Source organism: Dendronephthya gigantea, unplaced genomic scaffold, assembly GCF_004324835.1.
Source record: "Dendronephthya gigantea isolate DGI-Jeju-01 unplaced genomic scaffold, DenGig_1.0 000006F, whole genome shotgun sequence".
NCBI classification, from domain to species: domain Eukaryota; kingdom Metazoa; phylum Cnidaria; class Anthozoa; order Malacalcyonacea; family Nephtheidae; genus Dendronephthya; species Dendronephthya gigantea.
This window is the reverse complement of record NW_021163016.1, coordinates 2,364,869-2,390,990: the sequence shown is the minus strand read 5'-3', so window position 1 is coordinate 2,390,990 and position 26,122 is coordinate 2,364,869. Positions and strand designations below refer to the sequence as shown.

At 38.0% G+C, this 26,122-nt stretch overlaps 2 protein-coding genes across 2 annotated transcripts; one reads left to right on the top strand and one right to left on the bottom strand.

The window, feature by feature from the left end:
• The first annotated feature begins 6,321 nt into the window (after positions 1–6,321).
• Positions 6,322–11,137, top strand: LOC114516906 (UDP-GalNAc:beta-1,3-N-acetylgalactosaminyltransferase 2-like). The gene is given in 15 exon segments (XM_028536516.1): positions 6,322–6,507; positions 6,742–6,859; positions 6,944–7,044; positions 7,228–7,316; positions 7,407–7,499; positions 7,614–7,709; positions 7,933–8,046; positions 8,423–8,528; positions 8,854–8,934; positions 8,937–9,048; positions 9,659–9,737; positions 9,848–9,897; positions 9,990–10,149; positions 10,437–10,493; positions 10,621–11,137. Coding segments are annotated over 15 exon segments (1,464 nt in total). The 5' UTR covers positions 6,322–6,407; the 3' UTR covers positions 10,729–11,137.
• Positions 11,138–11,472: 335 nt separating this feature from the next.
• On the bottom strand, positions 11,473–25,807 carry LOC114516905 (probable G-protein coupled receptor CG31760). The gene is made up of 11 exons (XM_028536515.1): positions 25,587–25,807; positions 23,015–24,416; positions 16,518–16,659; positions 15,319–15,639; positions 14,794–14,862; positions 14,553–14,662; positions 14,224–14,438; positions 13,655–13,793; positions 13,428–13,533; positions 12,999–13,190; positions 11,473–12,619 (listed from the first exon to the last, which is right to left on the bottom strand). Exons 2-11 carry the CDS (start codon positions 23,809–23,811, stop codon positions 12,227–12,229), a joined length of 2,484 nt encoding a protein of 827 aa, XP_028392316.1. The 5' UTR covers positions 23,812–24,416; positions 25,587–25,807; the 3' UTR covers positions 11,473–12,226.
• Positions 25,808–26,122: the final 315 nt, after the last annotated feature.

The following is a 26,122-nucleotide window of genomic DNA, read 5'->3' as shown; positions in this document are numbered from 1 at the left end:
AGACTTCATAGGTCTCTTTTGTCAGCAGCGTTTGACACCGTGGATCATTCGATCTTATTGACACGATTATGGAAGCGATTTGGTATAAAGGGTCGTGTTTTGGATTGGTTTACTTCATATCTTATATCTAGGAAACAATTTGTTCGTGTTGAGGGAACAGATTCGCTATGGCGTGATCTTGAATGTGGTGTACCGCAGGGATCGGTATTAGGTCCGCTGTTATATTCATTGTACACTGCTCCGCTTGCAGATGTGGCTAGGCGTCATGATCTCCGTTTTCACTTTTTTGCTGATGATGGACAACTTTACATTGCATTCAAAACAAATGATCCTGGTGAATTGATTTCATCTAAGATTCGTATGGAAAAATGTATATTTGAAATTAGAAACTGGTTGATGCTGAATAAATTGAAACTAAATAGTGAAAAAACAGAACTTATATTAGTCCATTCACGCTATCGCCCAATGCCTCCCTTGAATTATATCATGGTGGGTGATGACAGAATTGTACCAACTGGTTCAGCTAGAAATTTGGGGGTTATTTTTGATGAGTTCTTTAAATTGGAGGAACATATTAATGGTATCTGCAAGTCATCTTTTTATAATATCAAAAACATTTCAAGAATAAAGAAGTATTTGTCTCGGGACTGTCTTGAAATAATCATTCATGCTTTTATAACTTCAAGATTGGATTACTGTAACTCACTGCTATATGGTGTATCAAAATATTTACTCCAGAGGCTACAGAGAGTCCAAAATACTGCAGCACGTCTATTAACTGGTACTAGGAAATCGGAACATATTACACCAGTACTTATTAAATTGCATTGGCTACCAGTCGAATATCGTGTCCAATTCAAAATTATCCTTCATGTGTATAAGGCTATGAACGACCTTTCTCCGCCGTATTTGAAGGAACTCTTGCATTATCATACTTCGCAGCGTTCACTTCGATCAAATAACTGTGAATTGCTCCAGATTCCCTGTTCTAGACTGAAGACATTTGGGGATAGATCATTTTGTGTCGCAGGACCACGGTTGTGGAACGAATTACCCATTAATCTTCGCATGTGCAAATCAATTACTGTTTTTAAAAAAAAACTTAAAACATATCTTTTTAACTTATTTTTGAATAATGTATGACGTTGGTCTTAACATTTATATTATTAGGTTTGTTAGTGATATAGATTTTTTAATAGTTTTAATATTAGATTTTACTGTAAAGCGCCTAGAACAGAACACAATTTGGTTGTGCGCTATAGAAATACTTTTATTATTATTATTATTATTATTATTATTTTATTTTATCTCATTAACCTTATAATTTATAAAATATCTTGCATGATTTGTAACGTTTTAAATTGTTTCCTTTTCATTATTAAAGTAGTCCATATGAGTACAATAACTGATTTCTAAGAATCTATTTAGGATTTCCTTGATAGATTTTCCGCATTCAAATTCCCAGAAATTAATAGCTGTCGTCCATAACCGGTAGTCAGACTGCAGTTATGGTCAGAAATAGTGAATGAAGGTGACCTAGCAGTACTCATTATTCGAGCGCTGGCTGTAAATTTTGCACACAAATTCGTAATGTTTACAATACAAACGGCCGTGTTCTATTAGCTGTAGTCCATAAGTCAGGCATGGATTAAGGCGGATTAAGGTTGCCTAGCACAGCAGTACTTGTTATTCGTAATGTTTGCAACACAAATGACTTTAAAAGAATGAGATACGCCAGGGGCCGTTTTTCGTATTGCTGGGGCTCGGAACCGCGCGCCTACTAGGAGAATCCGGAAAAATTTTGAAATATATGCCTCTGAAATCGCCGCAAATGCCTCTCAATTTAAGGATTATTGGGAAATAATAGATACTATGTAAAGTTTCCAGCATCTTTGGCGCTCATAACAAACATTAAAGAATATAACAATGCTTTGGTTATGATGTCAAATATTTTGATACGGATAACCACGCTGTTTTAATGGTCAATGCTTGTCCTATATGTAAAGTTTCCAGCATGTTTGGTGCTCATATACAAACATAAAACAATATAACCATGCTTCGGTTATGATGTCAAATATTTTGACATGGATGACCACGCTGTTTTAATGGTCAAATTCTTGTCCTATGTAAAGTTTCCAGCATGTTTGGCGCTCATATACAAACATTAAACAATATAACCATGCTTTGGTTATGATATCAAATATTTTGACATGGATAACCACGCTGTTTTAATGGTCAAATGCTTGTCGTATGTAAAGTTTCCAGCATGTTTGGCGCTCATATACAAACATTAAACAATATAACCATGCTTTGGTTATGATATCAAATATTTTGACATGGATAACCACGCTGTTTTAATGGTCAAATGCTTGTCCTATGTAAAGTTTCCAGCATGTTTGGCGCTCATATATACAAATATTAAACAATATAACCATGCTTTGGTTATATGATATCAAATATTTTGACATGGATAACCACGCTGTTTTAATGGTCAAATGCTTGTCCTATGTAAAGTTTCCAGCATGTTTGGCGCTCATATACAAACATTAAACAATATAACCATGCTTTGGTTATGATGTCAAATATTTTGACATGGATAACCACGCTGTTTTAATGGTCAAATGCTTGTCCCTTTTTGTCTCTGTTTTTATTTATTTTGGCCAAACATATGTACTGAACATAACTAATTTCAATCCATTTGTAAACATGGCGGATTTATTACGACAGATATCGTTGGAAATTAGAATAATCATTTCTTTGAATTGGTTATTATAAAATATACGCTGAAAAAGTAAGCAAAAAATACAAATTTGCTAAAACTTTTGCTTGTAAATTTAAGCGAACTAAAAATTAAATGTTCGAAATTAAAGACCAATTACGGAAAAATTATTGGTGGGGCTAAAGCCCAGCGAGCCACCCTGCTCCGCGGTCCCTGTACGCTACGTTTCAATAAATTGATTTGTAGAAAGTGCCTCAAAGGGTAATCGCTCACTAAACTACAGGGTGAGTAAAAAAAAACCTGACACCTTTGAAATTCAAATTAGCCGCATAGCGGCTGTAATGCATGTGACAGAAGTTGCCTAAAATATCTCATGGGCATACGAAGCATATATTAAAAGCGTGTTGTTGTCAAATTGTCTCCATACACATTTAATAAACAAATTACTTCATGGTTGGCTCGTTTGTACGATTTTTATTATGAACTCGTTGTGAAGAATCGCAAAATCACTCTTTCGCTACGCTCACTCCTTCGTTTTGCGATCCTTCACAACTCGTGCATAAAAATCGTACGCACTCGCCAACCATGAAGTAATCTCTATATATCTCATTGAAATGTTCTACAACGATTGTTAAACACTATTTAATTAATTTATCTTTAATTTTTTCATATTTATTTTCATAAAGTCTCAGGCAATATGTTTGGAGGAGTTTCTCGACTATCTTTCTATTGTGGTCGATAAACAGTTTGAAGAGAAAGCTAAGTTGGAAGAGGAAAAGAGACAGGTTGCTATTAATGGCGAAATTTAACGGCCGTTCAAGAAAAACAAAAGCACTATGCATAAACTATATATATATATATATATATATGTAATTGAAATTAAAAGAATTTATAAATGGAATATTTTTAAATAGCTTGTTCGACTTACTGCGCTATTTTAACCTGTGGCTGTTTATCGGGGGGCGGGCCTCATGCGGGACACGCGAATAACAATATTTTTTTATATCACTAGTAGTAATCACAGATTAGTGATGTGCGTTCGGAATGTGTTGATTTCGGTTACCGGATATTAACAAAAATGTTAATATGTCAAGTTCCCGCCGAGCTTGACAAGCGAAGCGATGTAATGCGAATTTGTAATTGAATCTAATTATAAAATTTCTACAAAATCTTTTTATCGAGTTATATTATAAAAGAAATAGAAAAAAAATTTTTTCCATGTCAGAAAACATCTTTCTACACAGTTATAGAAACACGGAAAATGTTTTAATCCGAGAGCAGGCTAAAATGTTCTGGGTATTTTTATATTGTCAGTTGTTTGTTTAAAGTCGCGAATAGTTCACTCTGATTGGCTAAAAATTAAGATTTTCTACTGAACACGTTTTAATTCGCATAAGCAGGCATTGTTGTCTGCATCAAAGCTTGTGTTGTTGTATGAAACGCTAACAAAGTGATGGGAGAACTGATCGTGCGCCTTGATTCAGAGGAATCTTTGATTGAGAATTTGTGCAAAAAGACGAATTTGTGCAAAAAGACGAACGAACAAAAGTCTTGGCTGAAAATGGTAGAAAGCAATGCCGATGACGATGATAATAAATACAAATTTGGTGACAAAACTGATTTTAAAAGAGCTTGGATATTTGGAAGAACAGCATCCTCTGTTTTTCGAATGGTGATGCTAGATGCAGTTGGTATTGACCCAAAAGCTTGTCCTAAATTTGGTCCAAGGGCCATGAAGAGAAATAAAGACAATTTGTCATTTAAAGTAATCAAGGGAGAAACCAACGAGAGTGATGAGTCAGCTTCGTCGAGTACATCAAATAATCCACCAAAATTTAAACTAATCGAGGACAAAGACATTGAAGAGATGAAGGAGGCAGCGTTACCGTATTATGCAGAATACGGCTGTATGTTCCCTCCTTCCCTAATCCAACATGCAGTGTTTAAAAACCGCAATAAGACCGTCTGTTTTAAAAAGAGGATGCTGATCTTCAGAGGAAACCCTCCATCGAAACCCGTGTCTTTCACCCCAGGAAAGCCTACAAAAGACCCTGGGAACGAGGTTGTGTCTTCACCTGGTCCGAACCCTCCCCTTTACCCCAACTTCAACGAAGTGATTGAAATCTTCACACATGCCGAGGCTACGATGTATGAACAGACAGAGTCAACGGATATCAACTGCTTAGTAAACGTGACGTGTACTCGAAGTACAATTACGAAGGAATGTCAAGAAAGTATACTCAGCAAATGTTCCTGCCATATCAAGGAGGACTACACTGTGCGAGAACCGAGTGACCCGTGTCCGGCAGACAGAGAAAGTGAAACATGTCCGAAGAAAAGTGCGAAGGATTGAATATTAGAACGCCAGTAGTTTTTAAATCAGCATAAGCATGCATTGGCTGAATATTTTTATTATTGCATTTGTAGACTTCATAGGTTCTTTTATTTAATCTCATAAACCTTATAATCTGTTGTAGTTTATAAAATATCTTTGCTTTATTTGTAACGTTTTAAATTTTTTCCTTTTCATTATTAAAGTTGCCCATATGAGTACAATAACTGGTTTCTCAGGATCTATTTAGGATTTCCTTGATAGATTTTCCGCATTCAAGTTCCCAGAAATTAATAGCTGTTGTCCATAACCGGTAGTCAGACTGCAGTTGTGGTCAGACATATGGATGAAGGTTACCTAGCAGTACACATCACAAGCGGCCGTGTTGTATTAGCTGTAACCGGTAGTCAGGCATAGCGGATTAAGGTTGCCTAGCACTGCAGAACACGTTATTCGTAATGTTTACAAAACTAATGACTTTAAAAGAATGAGATAGCTACGTATCAAAAAATTAATCTATAGAAAGTGCTTCAAAGGGTAACCGCTCATTAAACTATATTACCGAAAGAGTTGTACAGGGTGTCTCAAAAAAAACGCAACCACTTAATATTCTAAAATTCATATTGTTCATAAGCTCAATAGATTTTATGCCCCTGGGAGTTTAAAATGGCTTCTAATCGTACAGTTCAACTGCTAATAGTCAAATCAGCTAAACTAATAATGGTGCAGCTAACAACCGAACAACGAGTTTTTATTGTCGTGCATGATAACTTGAATGCTAACTGTCGACCTTGTAAAATAAACTGTAAATAAAATTTTACTCGTTAAATACTTTCAATTCAGCTCGTTGGTTTACGCACCCGACTTTGTTTCCCGACGATTGTGCCGCTAGAATATGATTACAAGCTTTCTCGCATTCCAGGGGCCAAACGTCTTTTGTGTTGTAGAACAAAGAGGATATTCATGAATATTAAGTGTTGCGTTTTTTTTTATACACCCTGTATATGCAAGGCTTTGAAGAGGCCACTCCGAGGATCCAAAAGGTAAAAGCTGCAAATTTTTAAGCGCATCAAATTATAGCGCATGCGCAGATACTCCATGGGGATGACTGAGAACTCTGACTGAGACTGGGGAGTGCTGAGACGGTGACGCCGGCTTCGTCTCCGTTTTCGCCGTATCACGCCAAAGTAGTGCTCTTAACATGAAGTACGTAGACCAATTTCCGGGGTTAATATTCGTATTTTCTAATTATCGATATTAGCTACAGAGTACAGAATGCTATCCTTTTAATGCTTGAAAGCAAAATTAAACAAGTGTATAATAATTTATAAGAACTTTTTTTCTTAGTATATTTTCATGATCAATTTCCATGATGTTTGCTTGTCATTTCTCTTTTTCTTACTTCACGTGGTTTTGTTAAATTACCCGAAAAATAATGTAAATTCCATCGATAAAGGTAAGACGTTTTAAGAGTTCTTATTTTAAAAGCTAGTGTTCCTCGTTGCCTCGTGAAGAAATGTCATTTTCAACGGCATTTATACCAATCTGTTTGATTTCTCACCCTCTAGTTCTCAGACCCAGAAGTAGCACTCCCCCCCCCCTTTATAGTAGGTTGTTACCAGCACCCCCCCCCTTCTTGCTAAACATTGCCTAAATATGATTAGCATTTACTAAAACAATTTACCAACAGAACAACCATATGACTTAGTGGTTGGAATCCTCTCGGCAAGAGGTAACTTTTACCTGAGAGAAAGTTTGCGTCAGACATGGGTTGGCCACGCCCAACATCACTCCTCTCTCAAAAAAAGGTGCTGATAAGTCTATTTGAACTGACGTACTTAATCACTAACTAACTCTGATGTAACTAATATACAAAACATTTTACTCTGCAGAATTTTAATCAAATTTATCATCTCAAATTATTCATGTCCAATACCTCCAGAGTTTCGTTTCGACCCATACAGATGTGAAAAGGATGGTCTCAAAGATATTGGTACCTAGCTACATAACTTCTAAATCAACCTTTTAAAAGTATCATACATATCTTTATTCCATATATTATATAAATTATGCACAAATGTATTTATGAGGCTCAGGTATTTATTCCTTATCAGATCTGAGCTGTCAATGTGAGACAATAAAGTACTGGTAATTATAAATGGGATTGTGCCTTTAGATTTTGATAAAGAACTGATTGCGTATCAAGTACCAGAAGATATTTCTTTACCTTATCATCATGAAGGATCTGTTGGAATAGACTTCAATGTATGGGTTAATTGTTGTCCATCAAATAGAACACATTGTCATGTTAATAAAAGGCAGTCATAGTCTTAATACTCAGAGTACTTTATTTAGGTTTTATACCCAATAGTTATAACAAGTTTGGGAGTTTCTGTAAATGGTTTGAAGGAGGAGACAACTTTGAGACTCTATGACAGAATAACCAAGGTAGCGGTCAATAGATTGATGGGCTTTTTTCTGAAAATGTTGGGTGTGTGCTTTCTCACATGTGAGTATAATCAACAGAAATGAATTCTAAATTGTAATTTGTGGATTATATAGAAAGAAATAGTCAGGGCTCATTTTACTGTTCAAAGTCCAGGTGTTTTGGTAAATAACAGTTGGTTTAAAACAGTGCCAAACTATGTTTTGCCAAAGGTTTGTTTAAACTTTTACGATAGTGTGTTGTATGATAGATCAATGAGGCCTAAAAGAATGCAAATTTAAACAAATTTAAAAATTGCAAATTTAAACTTAAACAAATTTTTTAGTGCATTAACCTTATATGCAGAACGCAGTGTGAGAAATCGGTAATTTATCTCATGAGTGCAGTAGAGAAGAATATATAAAACTCGGGTATAATTAGGTGGTATTTTTTTAGGGGTTCCAAGCCAGTATTGTGGCTGAAAATGCAGCATGTGTAAGCCCCAGGTGTAAAAAATGCGAGGAATTCGTGACAATTCAAGACAACGGTGGTTTGTTTAAGACCCTGAAGGTACGCGATATCTCATTTTTCATTTTAAAAGGTTTGAAAAATAATAAAACGTAATGTAAAATGGCTCCTCTAGAGCTAGAACAGACTTTATGGTTAGAGGCTACACTATAAACTGCTGTCTACACTTCACAGTTTCACATGCACGCTCTTCCAAAAACCAACAAAACGTTCGGTAAAAATAGAAATCACAGTTCACAACTTCGTACCCAGGGGCTCAGGATTCGTAGGGGGAGGAGAAGTTCCTGGAAAAGGCTGCCCGCGTGACTCACCTGGTACAACCAACGTGGGCAGTGACAGGTAGAAATCATAGGTACTACTAACTAGGGCTCCGGGAATAAATGGAAAGTGAAAACATTTTTTCGAAACCTCTCCCAAGGTGAGACGATTTGGCAAAGATGTTGGAATATTTCCAGGAATTGAAGAGACATTTCCAGAAAAAAATTGTTTGCAAGGTACAGGAACCTTTATGTATCGACCTCATGGTAAGTACACGTATCGCATATGGGATTTAAAGTTTTGCTTGGTTCAAAATTGTTCTCGTAGTTTTTCACTCTTTGCATATAGCATTTTTCTAGAGGTATTTAAAAAGGTCTCGTCTCTCTGTAACAGTGCCAATGGGCGTTTTCGTTTCTAACATTTTGAAATAAACCATAATACAGGAATACACAAAAAGCGACTAATCAGGGTCCAGCTCTGGTAGTTAGCAGGCTTTGAGCAGCGAACTCTTGAAGCACTATCCAGATATTGTGTTAAGATCAGAGTCCACTATGCCCGCAATATTATACCGCGTTCTCTTAACTCCTCCAGGTCCTGCTCCGGGCAAAATGAAGTTGACCGCGGAGCAAAGAAAAAATAGAATCGCAGAATGGAAACGGTTGAAACAAGAGGAGAATATTCGTTTTCGTTGTACAAAGAAAGTAGAAAATATTCGGATATCATCTTCGTTCCAAACGTTGATGTCTACAGAAATCTACCTTCACAGCTGCTGGAGTTTTTTCGCTGGTACAAAAAACTTGTGTTGTGCTTCTTGGGAGCTGTTTAAATGAGCCCGGTTACCAGAGATTCAACGAAACGTGAGAGGACTTTAAGGTATTGAAATAAGTCTTTATGAAACCAAACAAGCACATGCTGTTGTTGTGGTAATTATACGACTGCCAGGATCTTGTTATCTGCTCATTTCAATACCTTAAAATCGTCTCACGCCTCGTTGAATCTCGGGTAACCGGGCTCATGTAAACAGCTTCTTAGAGCCTATGCTTATGTATTTACTTCTCTTTCTGGTCTTCGCCCAGGTCGGCAACATTTTTCTGACCGATCAGTCCTGAACCTAGTTGCAACTGATAAAACGTCCATCAATATCTTTGCAAAATGCAGTGCTTTCAAATGTTACCGCGTAGATCATTATAGACGTAGGTCATCATAGACGTAGATCATTATAGACGTAGGTCATCATAAACGTAGGTCATCATAGACCACCCATAGTCCATGTGGTGAAGTCGAACGGTCAATACCGTCATTTTAGTTTAAACTTAGCTTAGACGCTTTCTCAATCTGATGAAATATGCGGGGAACTTGATCGCTATAAATCTGAATGTTTTTTCTTTGCATGCAGGATTACCAAAAATGTATCGTTTTCTTTCGTCCTTAAAACAGACGACGATTGCTTTGTGGATTTACAAGGCATTCTTCAGGTATGCCGAAAGTTTTCTTAATCTTGATCATGACATCGGGTGATGTCTTTATAATTGGAACCTCAAAGAATATATAAAATTTTCATTTTTTGTGGCGATTTTGTTTTCAGGGAATCGATGACCATAAACTGCGAAATAAATCTAAAATCTGGTGGGGCAGGTACTGAAGTGTATGAAAATCACTTTTGTATTCTTTACTCCAAAGCCTTTACCCCATCCGAGTTTCATTTCCTGCGTCTTTTTACATTCCAGCTTTCGAACTGATTGGCTCATCGAACGTCAGGGTAAATGGGCCGAACCCGACTATCCAGGTGTGACTTACCCAACGTTTGCCTGCGGTGCAGGAAGTGTACTGTCCGCAGATCTTGTACACTGGATAGCGAAAAATGCAGACTCCTTGAAACGATACCAGGTAATACCTGAAAGCTCACTTGAACTGGTTTTGGGACAGTGGAGATATGTTTTTTTGGATGCTTTTTTTTCTCCTACAAACCTGTCTCGTTCCAAGACTCAAACTTTTGAACCGAGATGCCGTGCTCTTATCACAGACTATACTCGGACGGCTTTTCCCACTGTGAGAATGAGAGTTTGAAATTATAAAGATCTTTTGCAACACTGCCAGCCAAAGATCGGCAGCCATCTTTGGGAGATGTATAGCTGTGGCAAACTACAACTCTTGCTGTTGTTGGTTGGTTTTAGGGGGAAGACGTGTCAATGGGTATTTGGCTGTCGGCTGTTGGACCAACAATGATTAAGGTAAATCTATAAAGCATCTATTTTGCAATGCGATATTTTATTCAGTTGGAATGTGTTTCTTCAGCATGCAAGTATACGAAAGGCCTTAACATCGCAGGTGTTTTTTAGTTTGTTTTTTATGTTTTAGGATCAGCGGTGGTCATGTTTTCAAGAATGCTACAAAGGAGTTCTCAGCTCGCCCGAACAAGACAGCGAGTCTTTGATAGATATGTGGGAGAACTTTCAGAAGTGTTGAAATCCTTGTAAGTGTTGATTTCCATTCATTCATTCATTCATTCATCAAAGAATATTGAAAAATCTGCGGGTCACGAGTTGCGTTACTTTTACACTGTAGTCATTTTTAAAAGGGGAAAAAGGCGGCTTCTGCGCATAGGTTCTGCGCATAAAAATGAGATGCTTGCTGACTTGAGGATTACTCAATTCTGATCTTTTTAAATTTAAAAGTTTAAGCATAGCAGTGGAATATTGTTTTAGTTCTGGCGTACAAAATGTAAACAAAGCAATTGTCTACATCACACATGATATTCGCTTAACAAAGAAATCTTACATGCAATTACGAATTTTGATTTCTGAACGAACGAGCATGAATGACGGTATAAATAACATCCAGTAGACGCTTGTCCGCCATTAATTACTCCGGGCAATGAATGTTTCATGGTAATTAATACTCTGACCAATCAACACGCCGAACTTGTTTCCCGCCAATACTCTGAGGTCCGAGTTGTCGATTGCAAAAGAATCGTGTTCATGATTTTTTGTCTGAGTGGTTCTCAACGTACATACTTTCTACCGTTACACAATACACTGCAGTCCTTGTAAATATCGTGTACCGATACATGTCACATATTTTACCTAAATTCCGCTATATTACATTTTGTTTATCTCTATAGCATACAGGAAATTCATTTATTTACAGTACAATCTGATTGATTTAAAACTATGTACCAATCACCGCGTCCTCAATTGTTTTTTAATGCCCGCAAAATTTCAGGAAGCGGCAGTCAATTATTGGAAAGCCTTTAAACTATTTCAACCGTGTTTCAGGGGCTAACCGAAACAGCGATTATCCGAAAGCTAGTTATCTACTGTGTTCGTTGCTACTTATTTATCTATCTTGCGCAAACCATGTCCGGGCAATATTTCTAAATTATTTGGCACAAGCCAGAGGATATTGTTGTTTTTTTTACAGTTAATTACTTCAAGAGTGTTAAAATATTGTAAAATTTCGATCGGAATTTTGCGCGAGGATAGCTAAGGCCAGCACTCGTATAAATAGGTAAAGTCTACTCATTCGCGACGCTTAAATTTGTCCACCATAAGCTGCGAATGCTAGAATTTAATCGGCCATTTATACAGGTCTATTTACAATAGGCGTTTCGTCTACTGACCTACACTAGATAATATAGGTCAGTGGTTTCGTCGTATACAATTCTTACCCTGGCGTATGTGATCGAGTGAGCATGCGTACAGACGTCAGATTTTGTTCAAATTTCGCCAGTGAACTCTATGCAGTAACTGAAACGATAATTGACGGTTAATCGGCCGCCGTTATTTTTGGAGCCAATTTGACGTTAAATTCAGCTTTCAAGATAGTGGCTTCCAAGTTGTCGTTCCAGTCTCCATATATTTCACTTGCGAAATGTTACATAGGCACTCGTTTCAATTCGTCAGAATGAGAGTCGGCTAGAACAAATCGTATCCGATGAGAGTGCCTTAGGCAGTGTTCAAAACCGTCACGTGGATTCATTTGAGATATTCGACATCACAGTCAGTGTCTCCTCGTCTGAATTGCTGTTCTGTTTCGGGATCACCAGAAAATGCTCCTGTTTTCCTGCATTTTTGATGTCCTCAATCAAGCTCCCGCCTTTTTCCTCGCGCGTGAAAACGCTTCCGTTACTCGTCGTGCTGTCGGCGGCGACCGAGCGCTTTCTTCGGCGCTTGTTGGAGAATCCGTTGCAATCCCGACTGCTTTCCGTCTCGCTGTCGACCAGAGCTATTTGAAAATCGGCATTGTGAATTTTGAAGTCGTCGTCTTCCGGGCTTGTGTTGCTCTCCTTTCGTCTGCTTTCTCGGGCAAGTTTACTCTCAAAAATGGCGAGTTTTGCACTCAGATTGCGAATTTCTTCCTGTGGAGATGAAATTTCGTAATTAGCACAAAACTAAGTTACGAGGAAATTAATTTAGCACCCATGCAACGACCTTTCTCAATATACGAGCTACCAAAAGTGTGTCCTTTAAACTTTAAAACACACCAACAGAGACCTGGCACTAATTTCATTCAGAAGTTACGGTGATCGCTGGTCATAGTAAGACTAGCAGTAAAGCATTGCGCTGTTTTTAAAAACGAGCTATTTGCATATACGTTTCCAAACCAGCAGTCCTCCGCCGGAATCGCCAATTCACGGCGATGCGTATAGCTGGTGTTTTATCCAGTCCTTGCTTTTTGGTCGGTAATTATAATACCCTTCGCAGTCCAGGTTAAATTCATAGTGCAGTGTCACGTACCCGCAGTTGAGCGTTTTCGGTTTCCAGTCCCAGCACGGTTTTCTCTTCCTCGGTCTCACACACCAGGGTGCCGTCGACCAGGCGATTTAAATGAAATGGAGATTTGCGAAGATCCGTTCCGTTTGTTGACGTCGCGGAGTTCGACCGGCGTTTTCGCTTCATGTCTTTTTTGAATTTTCGAAGGAGATAGATCTAAAGAAATCAAGATTATTGCCTCGTCAATGGCGTGGGCTTTTAGGAAAAGTGCTGGTTTTTCTATGCTCTGGTTTTGCTCAGTAAATGAGATGTTCAGACTACGTTTATGCTATGAATATTTTAACTACAAAGAATGTAGATCAGACAGAGATTAAACTAATGTTATTGTGAAGCACACGCGATACCAAGTGACCAGCGGTTACGCACGTGAAGTTTTTTGAGGACGACGCTCACCTTAGACATGAAGAGTAGTACCAGCATGATCGTCGCTACGACGTGAGTCGAGAGAAAGTCGACAACATACGACACATCCGGGTTATGAAAATTATCCAAAACGATCCTGTATCGGCGAAAGATATAAGATTAGTAAGTAGAAAGATTAGTAAGTGAAATACTAAGTAAAATTTGATTAGGAATTTAAGATTTTGGATTTAAGATTGGTTTTGTGATTGAATACCCACCTCAACAACCCAACCAGGATCATTATAAAAACGGTGTTGTAAATACACCAAGCAATGTATTTACTTTCGTTATACGCCGATGGTGCATTGCGAACTCGTAAACATAACCACACTCCCCAGAGAAGAAGAAGCACTTCACCTACAGAAAAACAAAACGTTAATACGGCGAAAGAAATATAGTGTTGAATAATCTATCATCCTTTGCGCGCTCGAGCGCTTTTCAAGGAGAACGTGAACCGAATTTGCCGTATAGATCTAGGCCTTTATCAATGGTCTGCGCTTCGACGTATTTGGGTATAATCGCCCGTTATTGGGTATAATTTTGAATAAATCTTAGTATTCATAAATCGAAGATCCTCTTTGCCAATTATTGGTTACGAAGCTGAAATTTTAATGCTCTTCAAGCATTTTTAGAACGGTTGAAAAACCACTATCCGGTGGATAGCGCTATCCGGCTTTCATACAACTGGCCCCTGATTGGTGTAAACTGGGCGCATAGGTCAAATAGCGGCATAATTTGCCCGCAAACTATGTCATAATACTGACTTCAATGTTTAAATGATGTATACCTATTTCAATGGCGTTTGCGAACCATCCGCGAACGCAGCGCCTGTATTTATATCCGCCGCTTGTCTTCTTAACTTCAAATTCGTGCGTCTGTGTCCAGGTCCATATCATGAGGTAGCACATCACAGCGACCAGCATCAACAACAAATACTTGATTAAGGTCTTGTCCGTGAGCTCTATCATTTTTGCGGTACGCAGACGAAAGATTACGGCAATTCTAGTGAAAATATTAATAGGTATATCATTTTTATCAATTGAGAATAGATTAATTCCGCATATAATTCGGGACAGTTTGTTATGCACGAAAGGAATTAACGGGAGTTTTACGTACCTCCAAGTTTTCAGAAGAAGCGATCCGAAGGCGAGTATAAAACCACCATGGTAGAGCCAGGATCTTGCGATGCAAAGTAAGACAGAGTCTTGAAAATATCCCAGCGTTATCTAAACAGCACACCATACACCGAATAAGCAAGATATACTCAAGTCGTGGGGATAAGTTTTGAAACACATGTGGCAGATAGCTAAGAAATGCCAGAGAATTTTAACTTGAATTCTGAGTATTCATTCAGTACCTCGAAATACATTAGGATGATCCCAAAAGCTATCATTTCCATGAAGACAGGACTGGATGCTTTTATTATCTAGAAAGTGAAAGTAATTTGAGACTTGAGTTGTAAAACGTTTTATTTTGTACTGTTTCATAACTGTGATACTACCAGATTGTCCTGTACTTCTCGATACTGCACTGCACTGTGGTATAGTGTTCTGTATTGTCCAGTTCATTTCAGTAGTATTGTCCAGTACAGCAGTACTGTTCTGTACTGTATTGTCCTGAATTGTCCACTACTGTAATGTATTGTCCAGTCTGTGCTGTACTGTATTAGCCAGTACTGTACTGTATTGTCAACGCCTGTACTGAACTGTATTGTCCAGTACTGTACTGTATTGTACCGTATTTTTCACAGCACTATTCTCCTTTCTATTGTAGTGCATTACACATTTTAAACCTAAACATACAGTGTATTCTAGTATCTTTCCAACTGTGCCCTAGCTAGTTTCTCTTTCTATGTAGTTTAAAATAAATAAGGACCAACTACCTTACTCTCCCGGTAGACAAAAACGAAGATACCCAAGAAAATAGCGAGGGCTTTGATAATTTCATTGATGACCAAGAACACAGTCCTTAGCGACATGTTTCGTTGATACATACATGGCGTATCATCCACGCACTCGTCACATCCCTCACGACACGGTAAACAATCGTACAGACTGTAGTTTGAACCGTTACTTTTTGCCGCCATAACCTCGCGTCCATTAAAATACTTCTGTCTTGCATTCGGACGAGGGAAATAAAAACCTTTTCGACAGACACAACGATAGTTTCCACCCTTGAAGCCTCCTCCGTGGACATGAACACACTGGAAAAGAAAATTTTAACATTACAGGCATTTCACAAAAGCTTTTGCGAATCTGTTCCCCTCTCATAACCGAGAGGGACTCTCTCATTTTCTCTGATTAAGCAATTGCCTAAACTGAACTATAGCGCATGTTCACGTTTTCTGGACATAGATCCATCTCATATTCAGAAATTGTGTTCAGTAAATTCTCACAGTACATTTAAGAAAAATAATTCAAAATAAACTTATCAAATTGATAGTTTACACTTTACTTTACGGACTATAAATGATCTTAGCGCTTCAAATTATGAATTGTGTTTAGTTAATTTTCACAGTACATTAAGAAAAATAATTCAAAACTTATCAAATGGATAGTTTACACTTTACTTTACGGACTGTAAATGATTTTAGCGCTTCAAATTATGATAATATAACGTTTATCGGTTTAGACGTTTATCAAAACATGAATAGTTGGAAGACAGACAAATAGGCGTCTGTTTAGCTCAGTATGAACGGTAACCGATCATGAATAGATAAAAAACATTATATGATTCAAAATTCTTTGAATTTGTATTTTCGCCGCACCCTCCCCCAGGTTAGTAGTGAGAAATGGTTTCAGCATAGGCCTGTGTTGAAGCAGCTTTACATTGTGTGTAAAAAAGGTAATCCAGTTTCAGCTGATCGTAAATTATTTGACATTTGTTTTGACATTAAGATGGATCAGGCTTTTTAGCTTTTGCATGTAATTTATTTACCCTTACTGGTTAGAAAAATGTTAATAAATCATTATTAAATGGTTACATGACATATTTTTGTGCCATTTGGAAAGGAACTAAGGAAGGTTAGTATGAAATTGTTATCTATCATTTCAGTTTCCTTATAGAGTTCAGTGAGCATACCTCTGTCGTAGTGTTTCGACACGCGTGAGCTCCGTAGAACTGGACTTTCCGAACACCGTCCGGCTCAGGACGAATGGAGGGTGGCGCGTCACATTCGTCGATTTCAATGGAGTCGAGCTCGATGTCGAAGCTCACACAACCTCTACAGAGCAGAAATATATTTTGATTAATATAGACGATCATGAAGTGCTTGTGGACAGTGGCCGTGTTGCGAAAACTCATACGAGGGGGGGGAGGGGTGGAGGGGGCAGAAGCGTAGGGTTGGGGTGGGGTAGGGACTTGCTCATACAATAGGGGTACTGCTGACACATTTTGCCGTGGTTGGGCCAAGTTCACAAGGAAATATATTCAAGGCTCCAGACATCAAAATGTTGGTTTTGCTTTGTTCGCTAAACAAGTCAACGGCCTCCAAATGTGTTGGGGAAAATGCCAGGAATTGCACGAAACAAACTTCGGTGCTCCCTATATTTAATATTGACGATTTGAATACTTCAAAGTGGCCAGTTTGCCGCAGACTACAAGGCTAGCAGTGCCATAATTCTGCTACTTTATATTCCTCTATATCTGCTCCGAAAATCGATTGCTATAGTAACATTATATGCTTTATACCAAGTGAAGCGCCGCCAGCAATATACTTGCTTCAGCACCATGTTTCGTTTGCAAAAAAAACACACAATATTGACGACGTTTTCCGTGGGTGTCACTAAGTGTAACACAAAAACAGATCATAAACATAGTACTCAACTTCAGTCAGGCCGAATTGACCAAAACACATGTCTCAATTCTACTTAATTGCACACGACCACAAGTTAAACTGTGTATCGCACGCAAAGAATAATCGTTGTTTTTTAGCTTTGTCAAAATAATACAGGTTCACCGCTATCACTCATTTCACGAAAATGCTGTGAAGCATTTATGATAATGCAGGCTATTGTGTTATGAAGCAAAACTTGTAGATAATGCTAGCTCAACTGATAAGCCTCGATGCAAAGTAAATAAGCGACAAGCAATGCAAATACAGTAAACTATGTGTATTTTCGAATTTAGAAATACGGTTTCACACGCGTTTGTTGACATTAGGATTATATTTATGCAAATACTTGTTTGGATGCTGAAACGAGATAACACCTGCTTGAGACGTGAGAAAAACACAACACTTCAAAAAGCCTTTTGAGAATTGATTGAAATATCAAGGCTCGAAGTTGAGAGGCCATTATTCATATTTATATTCATATCCATTCATCTTCTGCAACAATCATGCTTCATCAAATCAACATTTTTATTCTGAACTCCCCCGATAATAGCAAAAAATTTATGCTAATGTTTTATTGTAGTACTGATTGCCGTAAACAAAATGATTTTCGGTTTAAGACAAATTAAGGCAGCGATCTTTTTTATAATCCCTAAATGAAATATTCAAATTAAATACGACGAGAACGTCGATTTTTGACTTGTTTACATCACGAATGAAAGTACAACGGAAGTTAGCTGAAGTTCCATAGTATATATCAATATATAGGCCTAGTCTAGAGAAACTATTCAAGCAACTTTTCACAATTTGAACAATTTCACCAGTTCAAACTTGTTTCACATCGAGATATAGGAAATTACATATCGATAAACGATGTTCGCAAAAGTACGCGACCTACGTTTCATATATGAACACTGTCATGCACTTGGCAGTAATTGACAAATGACAATGAAATATTACATTCTGATTCTATACTCTAAAGCGAAACGTCAACTCGCATTCCAAATTTTACTTTCAAGTTCATGAAAGTTTTATCCTAGATTCGTATAGGAATTTGTTCTTTTTGCATTGACTCCCTATGAATATGTTTCTCGGAAAATTCAACAATATCGCTGACTTGGGGGGAAATTCCTAAAGTTTTTATCAGAATTCTTAGAGTTGTTTTCGAGGTGTTCCGCGGACTGATACGCCACTTACAGCCTGTTGCCAAGTGCCTATAATTAAAATAGAAATAAAAAAAACACGACGAACGTGCAACAAGTTGAAGTGATGCCAATGTAATAGAATAGACGAGTAAAAAAGGATTATTTATTGTGTCATTCTTCTGCAATAGCAATGTAGGCATTGAAGAAAGAAGTGCGATAATATATGGAACTTTATGTAAGGTTCATATAGTCGGCATTACAGAAAATTTAGGAAAAGCTGTAGCTTATAGCTTATGTATTCTTTGTTTCGAAAGAAGCACAGTAAAGTTATATCATCTTGGTAAGGTTCATAGTCGGCATTCCAGAAAATTTAGGAAAAGCTGTAGCTTATACTTTGTTTTGAAAGAACACAGTAAACTTATATCATCTTGGTTGGTCCTCTCCTAGTGGATTGAGACTATTTGCATTACATTTTAATCGTGTTATCGACATTTTGATGTGCCACAACGATGAAAAATACGATGACGTTTGTAGAAGTTTTGAAAAATCAACCAAGATGGCGGCGAAAAAAACACGGCAATATTATTTCGAGCAACAATAAATTTCCTTTTAATAACAAACGAGCCTAAAATACCACATCGGCTCTTGTCTGATGGCTTTAATGCGGTCGGTGCATGGGTTTAGCTTGCCCGTTTTATTCACACGATAATCCCCGCAAAGGATTATAGATACCGAATCCATATACCGCCATTTTTTTAGAATCGAAAATAGTCTGCCCACAGATCGTTCTATCCCGCAGACAGTCTACAGTTTAGTTTTCAACTAGAGATATCTATCTATATCGTCTTCATACAGGCAGTTTGTTCGGTTGAGAGCTATATTTATAAGCAAAAGCAAAATCTTAGCTTGGCGCGAAAGGTTACAGTTGAAATCCGGCTTTAGCTATACACACGAATGTGCGTTCAAAACAAAAGACGATTTGCTATCGAAACATTATGTATATATGGCAAGTCATCTAAAATGTGAGACATCTCTTTGTTTGTAAGTTCCTGTGAGCGTAAATAATAATAGTCTGCCGCGTTGAAATATTTGGCAAGTAAGAATTAAGTATTTACTATAGGATGGGAATAGAAAAGTTCACAATTCTTTTCAAGTATCGGAGTACAATTCTTTTCAAGGCCCTTAAGATTGGCAAGATGGATGAATAACGATGCATGCATATATACGTGCTATACGCATTCGCGAAAAATATATATACTGATGAATAAGCTGCATTCCTCAAAACAGACATGCTTTTTTCCATAATACCTACTTCTCCAAACGTGCAATTTCCTATGCAAATCATCCGCCCCGTGTCTACATTAATTACTCGACGATAATTAAAATTACTTTCAACGCGCAAGTAATCAATTTTTCGCCCCTTTTCTTTCAAATGAGATAAGCTAACATCACACATTAAGCACGCAAACAACTTTGATGTATTTGAAACAAACTTTACAGTCTATCGCTGACATATCAATACGACAATAGTTTGCTCTAAATCAGTAAATTGCAGGATTCAAGTGTCTCTGGATGGGGCCGTCTTACCATATAGGATTCGCATGCGAACCATTCCGGCTTTTTGTGAAGAATGTCCCTCACGAAGAATGCTCGAGACAGACACATTTTCGATTGCCGAGGGGAGGGGTTGACAATCCCAACACATTTCTGATGTGCCCTACCACCTGGGAAACGGTTAAATCATGTTAAATTTATCAACAGGCAGTTTCCCATACGGCTGTCTAATTTAATGTTCGGTCATTACTCGTGACCATTTTCTCGTGAAATGATTTCAATCGTCAGTGCCCGCGATTTATCACTTTATGGATAGACAACCTATTAACTGACAATAATTCGTCCAGATGCGTGACAGACCTCGCTAGATATTTGACTAATATCAACTAACTTTGGTCCTTTTAGTTTGGAGCACAAACAATTGGCAGATCAACCCTGAAAACTATATCCCAGCGTCGTTGTTAATCGAGCCTTTATTTAGTGCTGAGGCAAAGTAGCACATAGAATTGATAACATATTCAAATCCTGAAAATCTATTCGAGGTTTAATTTGCCCGTTCAGGGCTTTTGAACTTCGTTTACTGATTTATTCATGTGATGTTTGCAGTTCAGTGATCAGAGTTTGAATTGCGCATAGTTTGAATGGGAATAGGAGTTTGCTGGAAATATTTCACATTGTTATTTGTTGCAAATTCCTCCGGACCCAACCATATACATATACGCACGTCGCACGCGCAATTGCAATTTTAGAAGCTGTGATTAGCTGTCGCAGAAAAACCAGCGCCTTTGTGAACCAATCGTGTACAAAAGGAGTTGGTGAAATGCTCTCCTGCGTTTCCGAACCCAACCCAGCAAACCAAAATTTTTTTTTTCCAAAATAATTGTAACGAATATGAAGAGTGAACACAATATTGAGGTCAAACGGTCAAGCGTTCTTCTAATTTTGATGAGTATTGAACACGTTGGAAAACGCTTCACAGATAACCGAATAAACCGACTGTGAGTGAAAAGTTTTGAATTGTGCGCATTGCTTCAGAACTTATAACAATCCCTTCGTCCCTAATATCCTGAGACATTCCTTACAACGTTTATGAAGAAATACTGGCTTGGATCAAGCAAGTAGAATTCTGCCGTGGTCCGCTCTAAAGTTTGTTACCTGAAAATTGGTCAGTAAACATTTGCGCATGCACTATTTTAGTTCAGACGGATGACCAATGGCTAATCGTCGGCGCTAAACCGCGTTTCGAGTATTTCGTATGATAAAATCTTGTTAAGCTTTGCGTCTTGCAGATTGAATTGTACTTATAAGTACAAGTACACTACAATCATTACAGGCGAATACCTATCGCGCATCTAATGCTTGCTAAATATCATGAAACTTGAGCCACTGTTTACTTCAAGCGCCGACTGCGGTTGAGATAAAACCCCGAACAGTATCTTGTATTTATATTCCCTTCGAATTATTTACTTTCACAATTCACACTCTAGCTCAATTCCGGCTTCAACAAGTGACCAAACGCCACGAACTAGCTCGCCTGACTTTTGACTTTAGTCATTTTGCCATTGTATTTTGCTAACCAGATCTGGTATTCTATCAGTCAATCCTATTATTATTATTATGATTGACGGCGTAGAGAGTTAAGCGTTAAATCCACCTGTTTTCATTTTACTGTCAGTACTGTGCGTATGTTATTCGATATGAAATTCCGGCCACATGGACACGTTCAAACAAGTCACCGTGCGCTATTTTCACATGTTTCGTCCAAGACATACAGCCTTAGGACGCTAAACCTTGTATTCGTACGCTTAATCGACGCAATGGCCAGCATAAAATTACGAATTCTTATTATATTTTGTTATCGCACGATTACAGCACCTGCCTGAACCTAATCACAAAGCGAACACAACTGTCGGAGGTCGGAGCAACAAGGAAGCGCTAAAACCATTCCAGATGGCTGATGTACGTTAACCCTTTAAAATGTTCTTGACAAAGACAAAAGGCTGCTGGAAAAGCCCAAAACGCCTTTCGGGACACGACAACATACGTTCATTACCAGCCACGTCCACGCTGTATTTATTGTTTTAAATCAAATGTACGCACTTGCGATAAATATTCATTTGTACGCGATAAAATCTCACTGCTTTTCGTCACTTGTGTAGAAAACATTTAGCGTCAACACTCTAGCCTATAGACTCCTCGCATCAAAAAATACACGCTTCGATTATCTATCTACTCAGTCTAAATGCGCGCAAGAGCCAAGCGTTTCGGCCAAGTTGAACGTAAAAAAAGCAAGGCTTTCTTCTTCATTGTCCAACTCATGCAATGCGGGTTTGACCAGTTTGACCTATTGTTGTATTGGCGAATATTGGCAAAATCCCAAACAAAAAATTTCTGATAATGTATTATTCCATTTAGTGTTTGACGACTGTCGAATAACATATATCAGACACGAATAATCATTTCACCTGCTGGTAACTTTGCCTATACATAAACGTTAAATACGATTTGGCAAAAAGCCGATACCGTCCGCGAATTTTAAGCTCTGCGGAAGGCGTTCGGTCGAAATAAAATTGACATGTAATCTTTTAGGATTGTTGCTGGATTGTTTCGACATTTAGATGCGCGTTTATATTTCGATTATTTTTATTAGTATTGTTTTGGAATAGTGGATCAATGTCTAGACGGTTTAAACCTCTGGCCACCTGCGAAGCTGCCTTGCTTCGTACAACAAAACACAAAGACCATTCTCCATGCATATATGCATCTGAAAAATGCATGTGGCGTATAGTGCCTTGTTTGTGTCGAAAACACTTGGAGATACGGCTTCCTTAACATTTAAAGTGTCTAGCATTTCCTGTTTTTCAATAGAACTAGCCTCGCTTCAAAATTCAATGCCAAATGTATAGAATGTTCGTACTTTAATCAGTTGTTCTTACGCTTTTCATTCGCCTACTTAATATGTTACTAATTGCAACAACGGATCCTGGTTCGGTTTAATAACGCAATCCAAACTTTTGCCCTACTATTTGTCTACAAAAAATACTTACAAGAATTCATTCAATTCGTTGTAAAACGGTGCCAGATAGGTGATCATCCATGTTTTCCCTCCAAAACAATCGTAGTACGGCGTTGTCCAACGTCCATATTGCATTGGAATATAACTCGAAGTGATGTTATAATATTTTCCCTGTGGGAAAATATTTTGACTGGCATTGCCGAGGTTGTCCAAGTTTAAGTCGTAGTACACGGTTTTTTGGCCAAGTTCTGCGCCTTTCGAAAGGTATTCACGGCCAACATGCCACCACACAAAAGTATACTTTAAGAAACCATGGGTTGGATGACTGGTTGGTTTCGTAAGGTAGTCAGCTTGTCTTCCTAGATCGCGAACGATCGTGTGATTCTCCTGCGAGTTATTCTTAAAAGCGTACGGGCAAAATTGCCGCTTGTCCTGAAACTTTCCCTCATCAAAGCATACGACAGAACCGAAGATTTTTTTCGACGATAATGCAACATTCTGTGCCAGCGTGTATATAGCTGGCGCATTCTCCAATATCGAACGATTATGTTTGTCTTTATAACGCCACATCGATGTAAGGTAATTTGCAACTTGATTCACTGTTCTGATTTCATTGTTCCAAAATGAATAATCTTGCAAGATGTGTTGCATTCCCAATAGATTAAAGTCCTCCGTACACGGAGCCGACTTCATCTTGTCGTCGATGACTTTTCGATACATTAATATCAACCGTAGATCGTGGTTCTTGTTTTGAGGCTGTCCAAACACTTCATGGTTAAATATGAACAGTGCGTAAATCAACCAGGAAATCGGTTTTACTGCGGCCATATCTTGAGTCAAGCGCTTTACGAAGCGGCCGAGTTACAAGTCGCTTCGCTTCGGTAATTCATTTACAGAATTCAAAATATTTCAATATATGCCTATAAGATTCGATCCTTAACTTAAAAGCAAGCCACTTCAACCGAACGCCTTCGTCGTCAAAATATAAGACTCAAAGTCTAGAAGCCCCTCTTGTTATTCCATCACACCGGAATTCGCAAGTCAACAAACATTTGCAAGCCTCATTAATTAACATATAATTTATTTTTCTTTTTTTCTCGAGTCTTTGTGAGGACTTGGCGTAGGATATGTGAGATTCCTATTTGGCACTATTGAAACACGCAACAAATAAGCATCCTATGGCTCCCCCAAACCACGCGGGGTTCCTGTAACTCGATCTCGTTCCGAATCGCAATGCGATGGCTTCGTTTGTATTATATAATTTCGTCTACGTATTAGTTTATATTCTCCCAATACAGGAAGGCCAGTAATTGTTGTCATTAAATATGGAAAATATTCGCCATGTAAATAGCATTGACGTGGGGTTAGTCATCACTCAACACGATCGAATTTCACACGGACGCGTGTACATTTTCGTGCTTCAACTTTGTCATCTGTCAACATCACATGAATCGTAGACATAAATATTTGTAAAGCTCTGCCTGGAATATAGAATCCAGGGGCAACACTGCAACACGTTACACCCGCCCCCCCTGCCTCCCACCTACTCTAAAGTGATAACGAGAAGGCAATCATTTCATTTCTTTTTCAAGCGTGTTTTAAAGGCAATTGCTCTACCGAAAAAGTGACCCCCTGACTTTACTGGATTCCAGGCTCCTGCTGTTGCAGCCCGAAGCGAGTTCTTGCACTTTTATGAAGAATACAAATAATCTACTACATTCAAGACGGAATTTTATTCCGGCGAATTAACATTAACATGAGCCAAAGCTCTGTATTATTCAGTTAATGTTGTTTTCCTGCAAAAGCACAAGCGAGAACGTCACGAAGCGACGCACTGCACATGCGCACAATCTCAAATGAAGACGCAATTAAAACAAGTTTACGCAGTTAAGCGAAAATAAACTTATTTGCTTTTCTATTTTTTGTACAAATCCAGATTCATTTGAATCTATCTTCCAATTAGGCTTCGTTATCTCAATCTAATATCTTTTTAGATCGAAAGCACGGGGTTCATTCATTTCAGATAAGTCAATGAAAAATACTTCAAATAAGGAATGGATTGTGATAATTATATGCCATATGTTTCCAAAACCATAGCAACTAATTTGGCAAAAACAGTGGACAAGCATGAACGGATACATTGCACAAAAAACACATGCGAGATCTTGGACTATTTGCCCGACAGGCTGAATTTTTTTTATTCCTGAATTGTTTGCCTTTATTTAATTTCAAAAAGTAAAACATATTTCCACGAAAGTTTCTTGCTTTGATGGTCACCTGTTTTAACTTTTAAAAAATATTCTACTTTGCCAATGGCAATCGATGTTTAGATTTCTGAAATTGGTATTTAATAACATTGTTTTTGACAGGCCACTTGTTCACATACGTCACAATACGACCGAACTCGCTAAAATTATCCCCAGATATGTTTGGAGGCAATGTTTAATAATTCCCATGTAGAATTACATTACGACTTTTCGAATTACGACGAAGTACAACGGATTATCTGACATACGAAAACCAGCCTTTCTCGTGAGAGATGTTTCCGAGAGGTTGTGCCAATTCGTCCGACGTCATCGGTCAAAGATCGCACGCGCACTTACCTGTATCGGTAGGAATTGACAAACTATCAAATATCAATCAATGCATCTGCCAAAGTAACCAGGGTAAAACGTGGTTTCGTCTTCGAATGCATTCTCTTCAAGTGTAGTTGAGACCACCGCAAGATCTACCAAAAACGTTTTGACTTGAGTCTTAAGGAGGTTTAGTCTTATCTTTACAGTTAAGGGCCAAGCTATAGCTTAGGGAGTTAGGGCAAAAGACTATATGTATAGTTTATATATGCCAATACGTGTTCAGTCGACAAAAGGTGGATTCATTGTAATTCAAATGCTAAAATTTCAACAAAACGCTTTCGTGACTAAAAAGACGTTACCTAAGCAATATTCATAATTGCAGACATGTTTTTATGACACTTACAACCAATTTACGAAAAAAAATACAAAGGAAATCAATTGCATTTGGCTGTGAATTTTGTTGTCAACAATTAGTCAATTACGGCATATTTTGTGATAGCTCTGGCGTTAAATCTTTTCATTTCTCAGCAATACCATGAGACATTGTGTATCTGTCTTAATAA

Coding starts and splice junctions, on each gene's coding strand:
- LOC114516905 (XM_028536515.1), bottom strand. CDS start 23,811: ATGGCCGCAGTAAAACCGATTTCCTGGTTGATTTACGCACTGTTCATA. Junction 15,640..16,517: donor GTCGAAACACTACGACAGAG/GTATGCTCACTG, acceptor TTTCTTTTCCAG/TGTGTTCATGTCCACGGAGG. Junction 14,439..14,552: donor CTTCTTCTGAAAACTTGGAG/GTACGTAAAACT, acceptor TATTTTCACTAG/AATTGCCGTAATCTTTCGTC.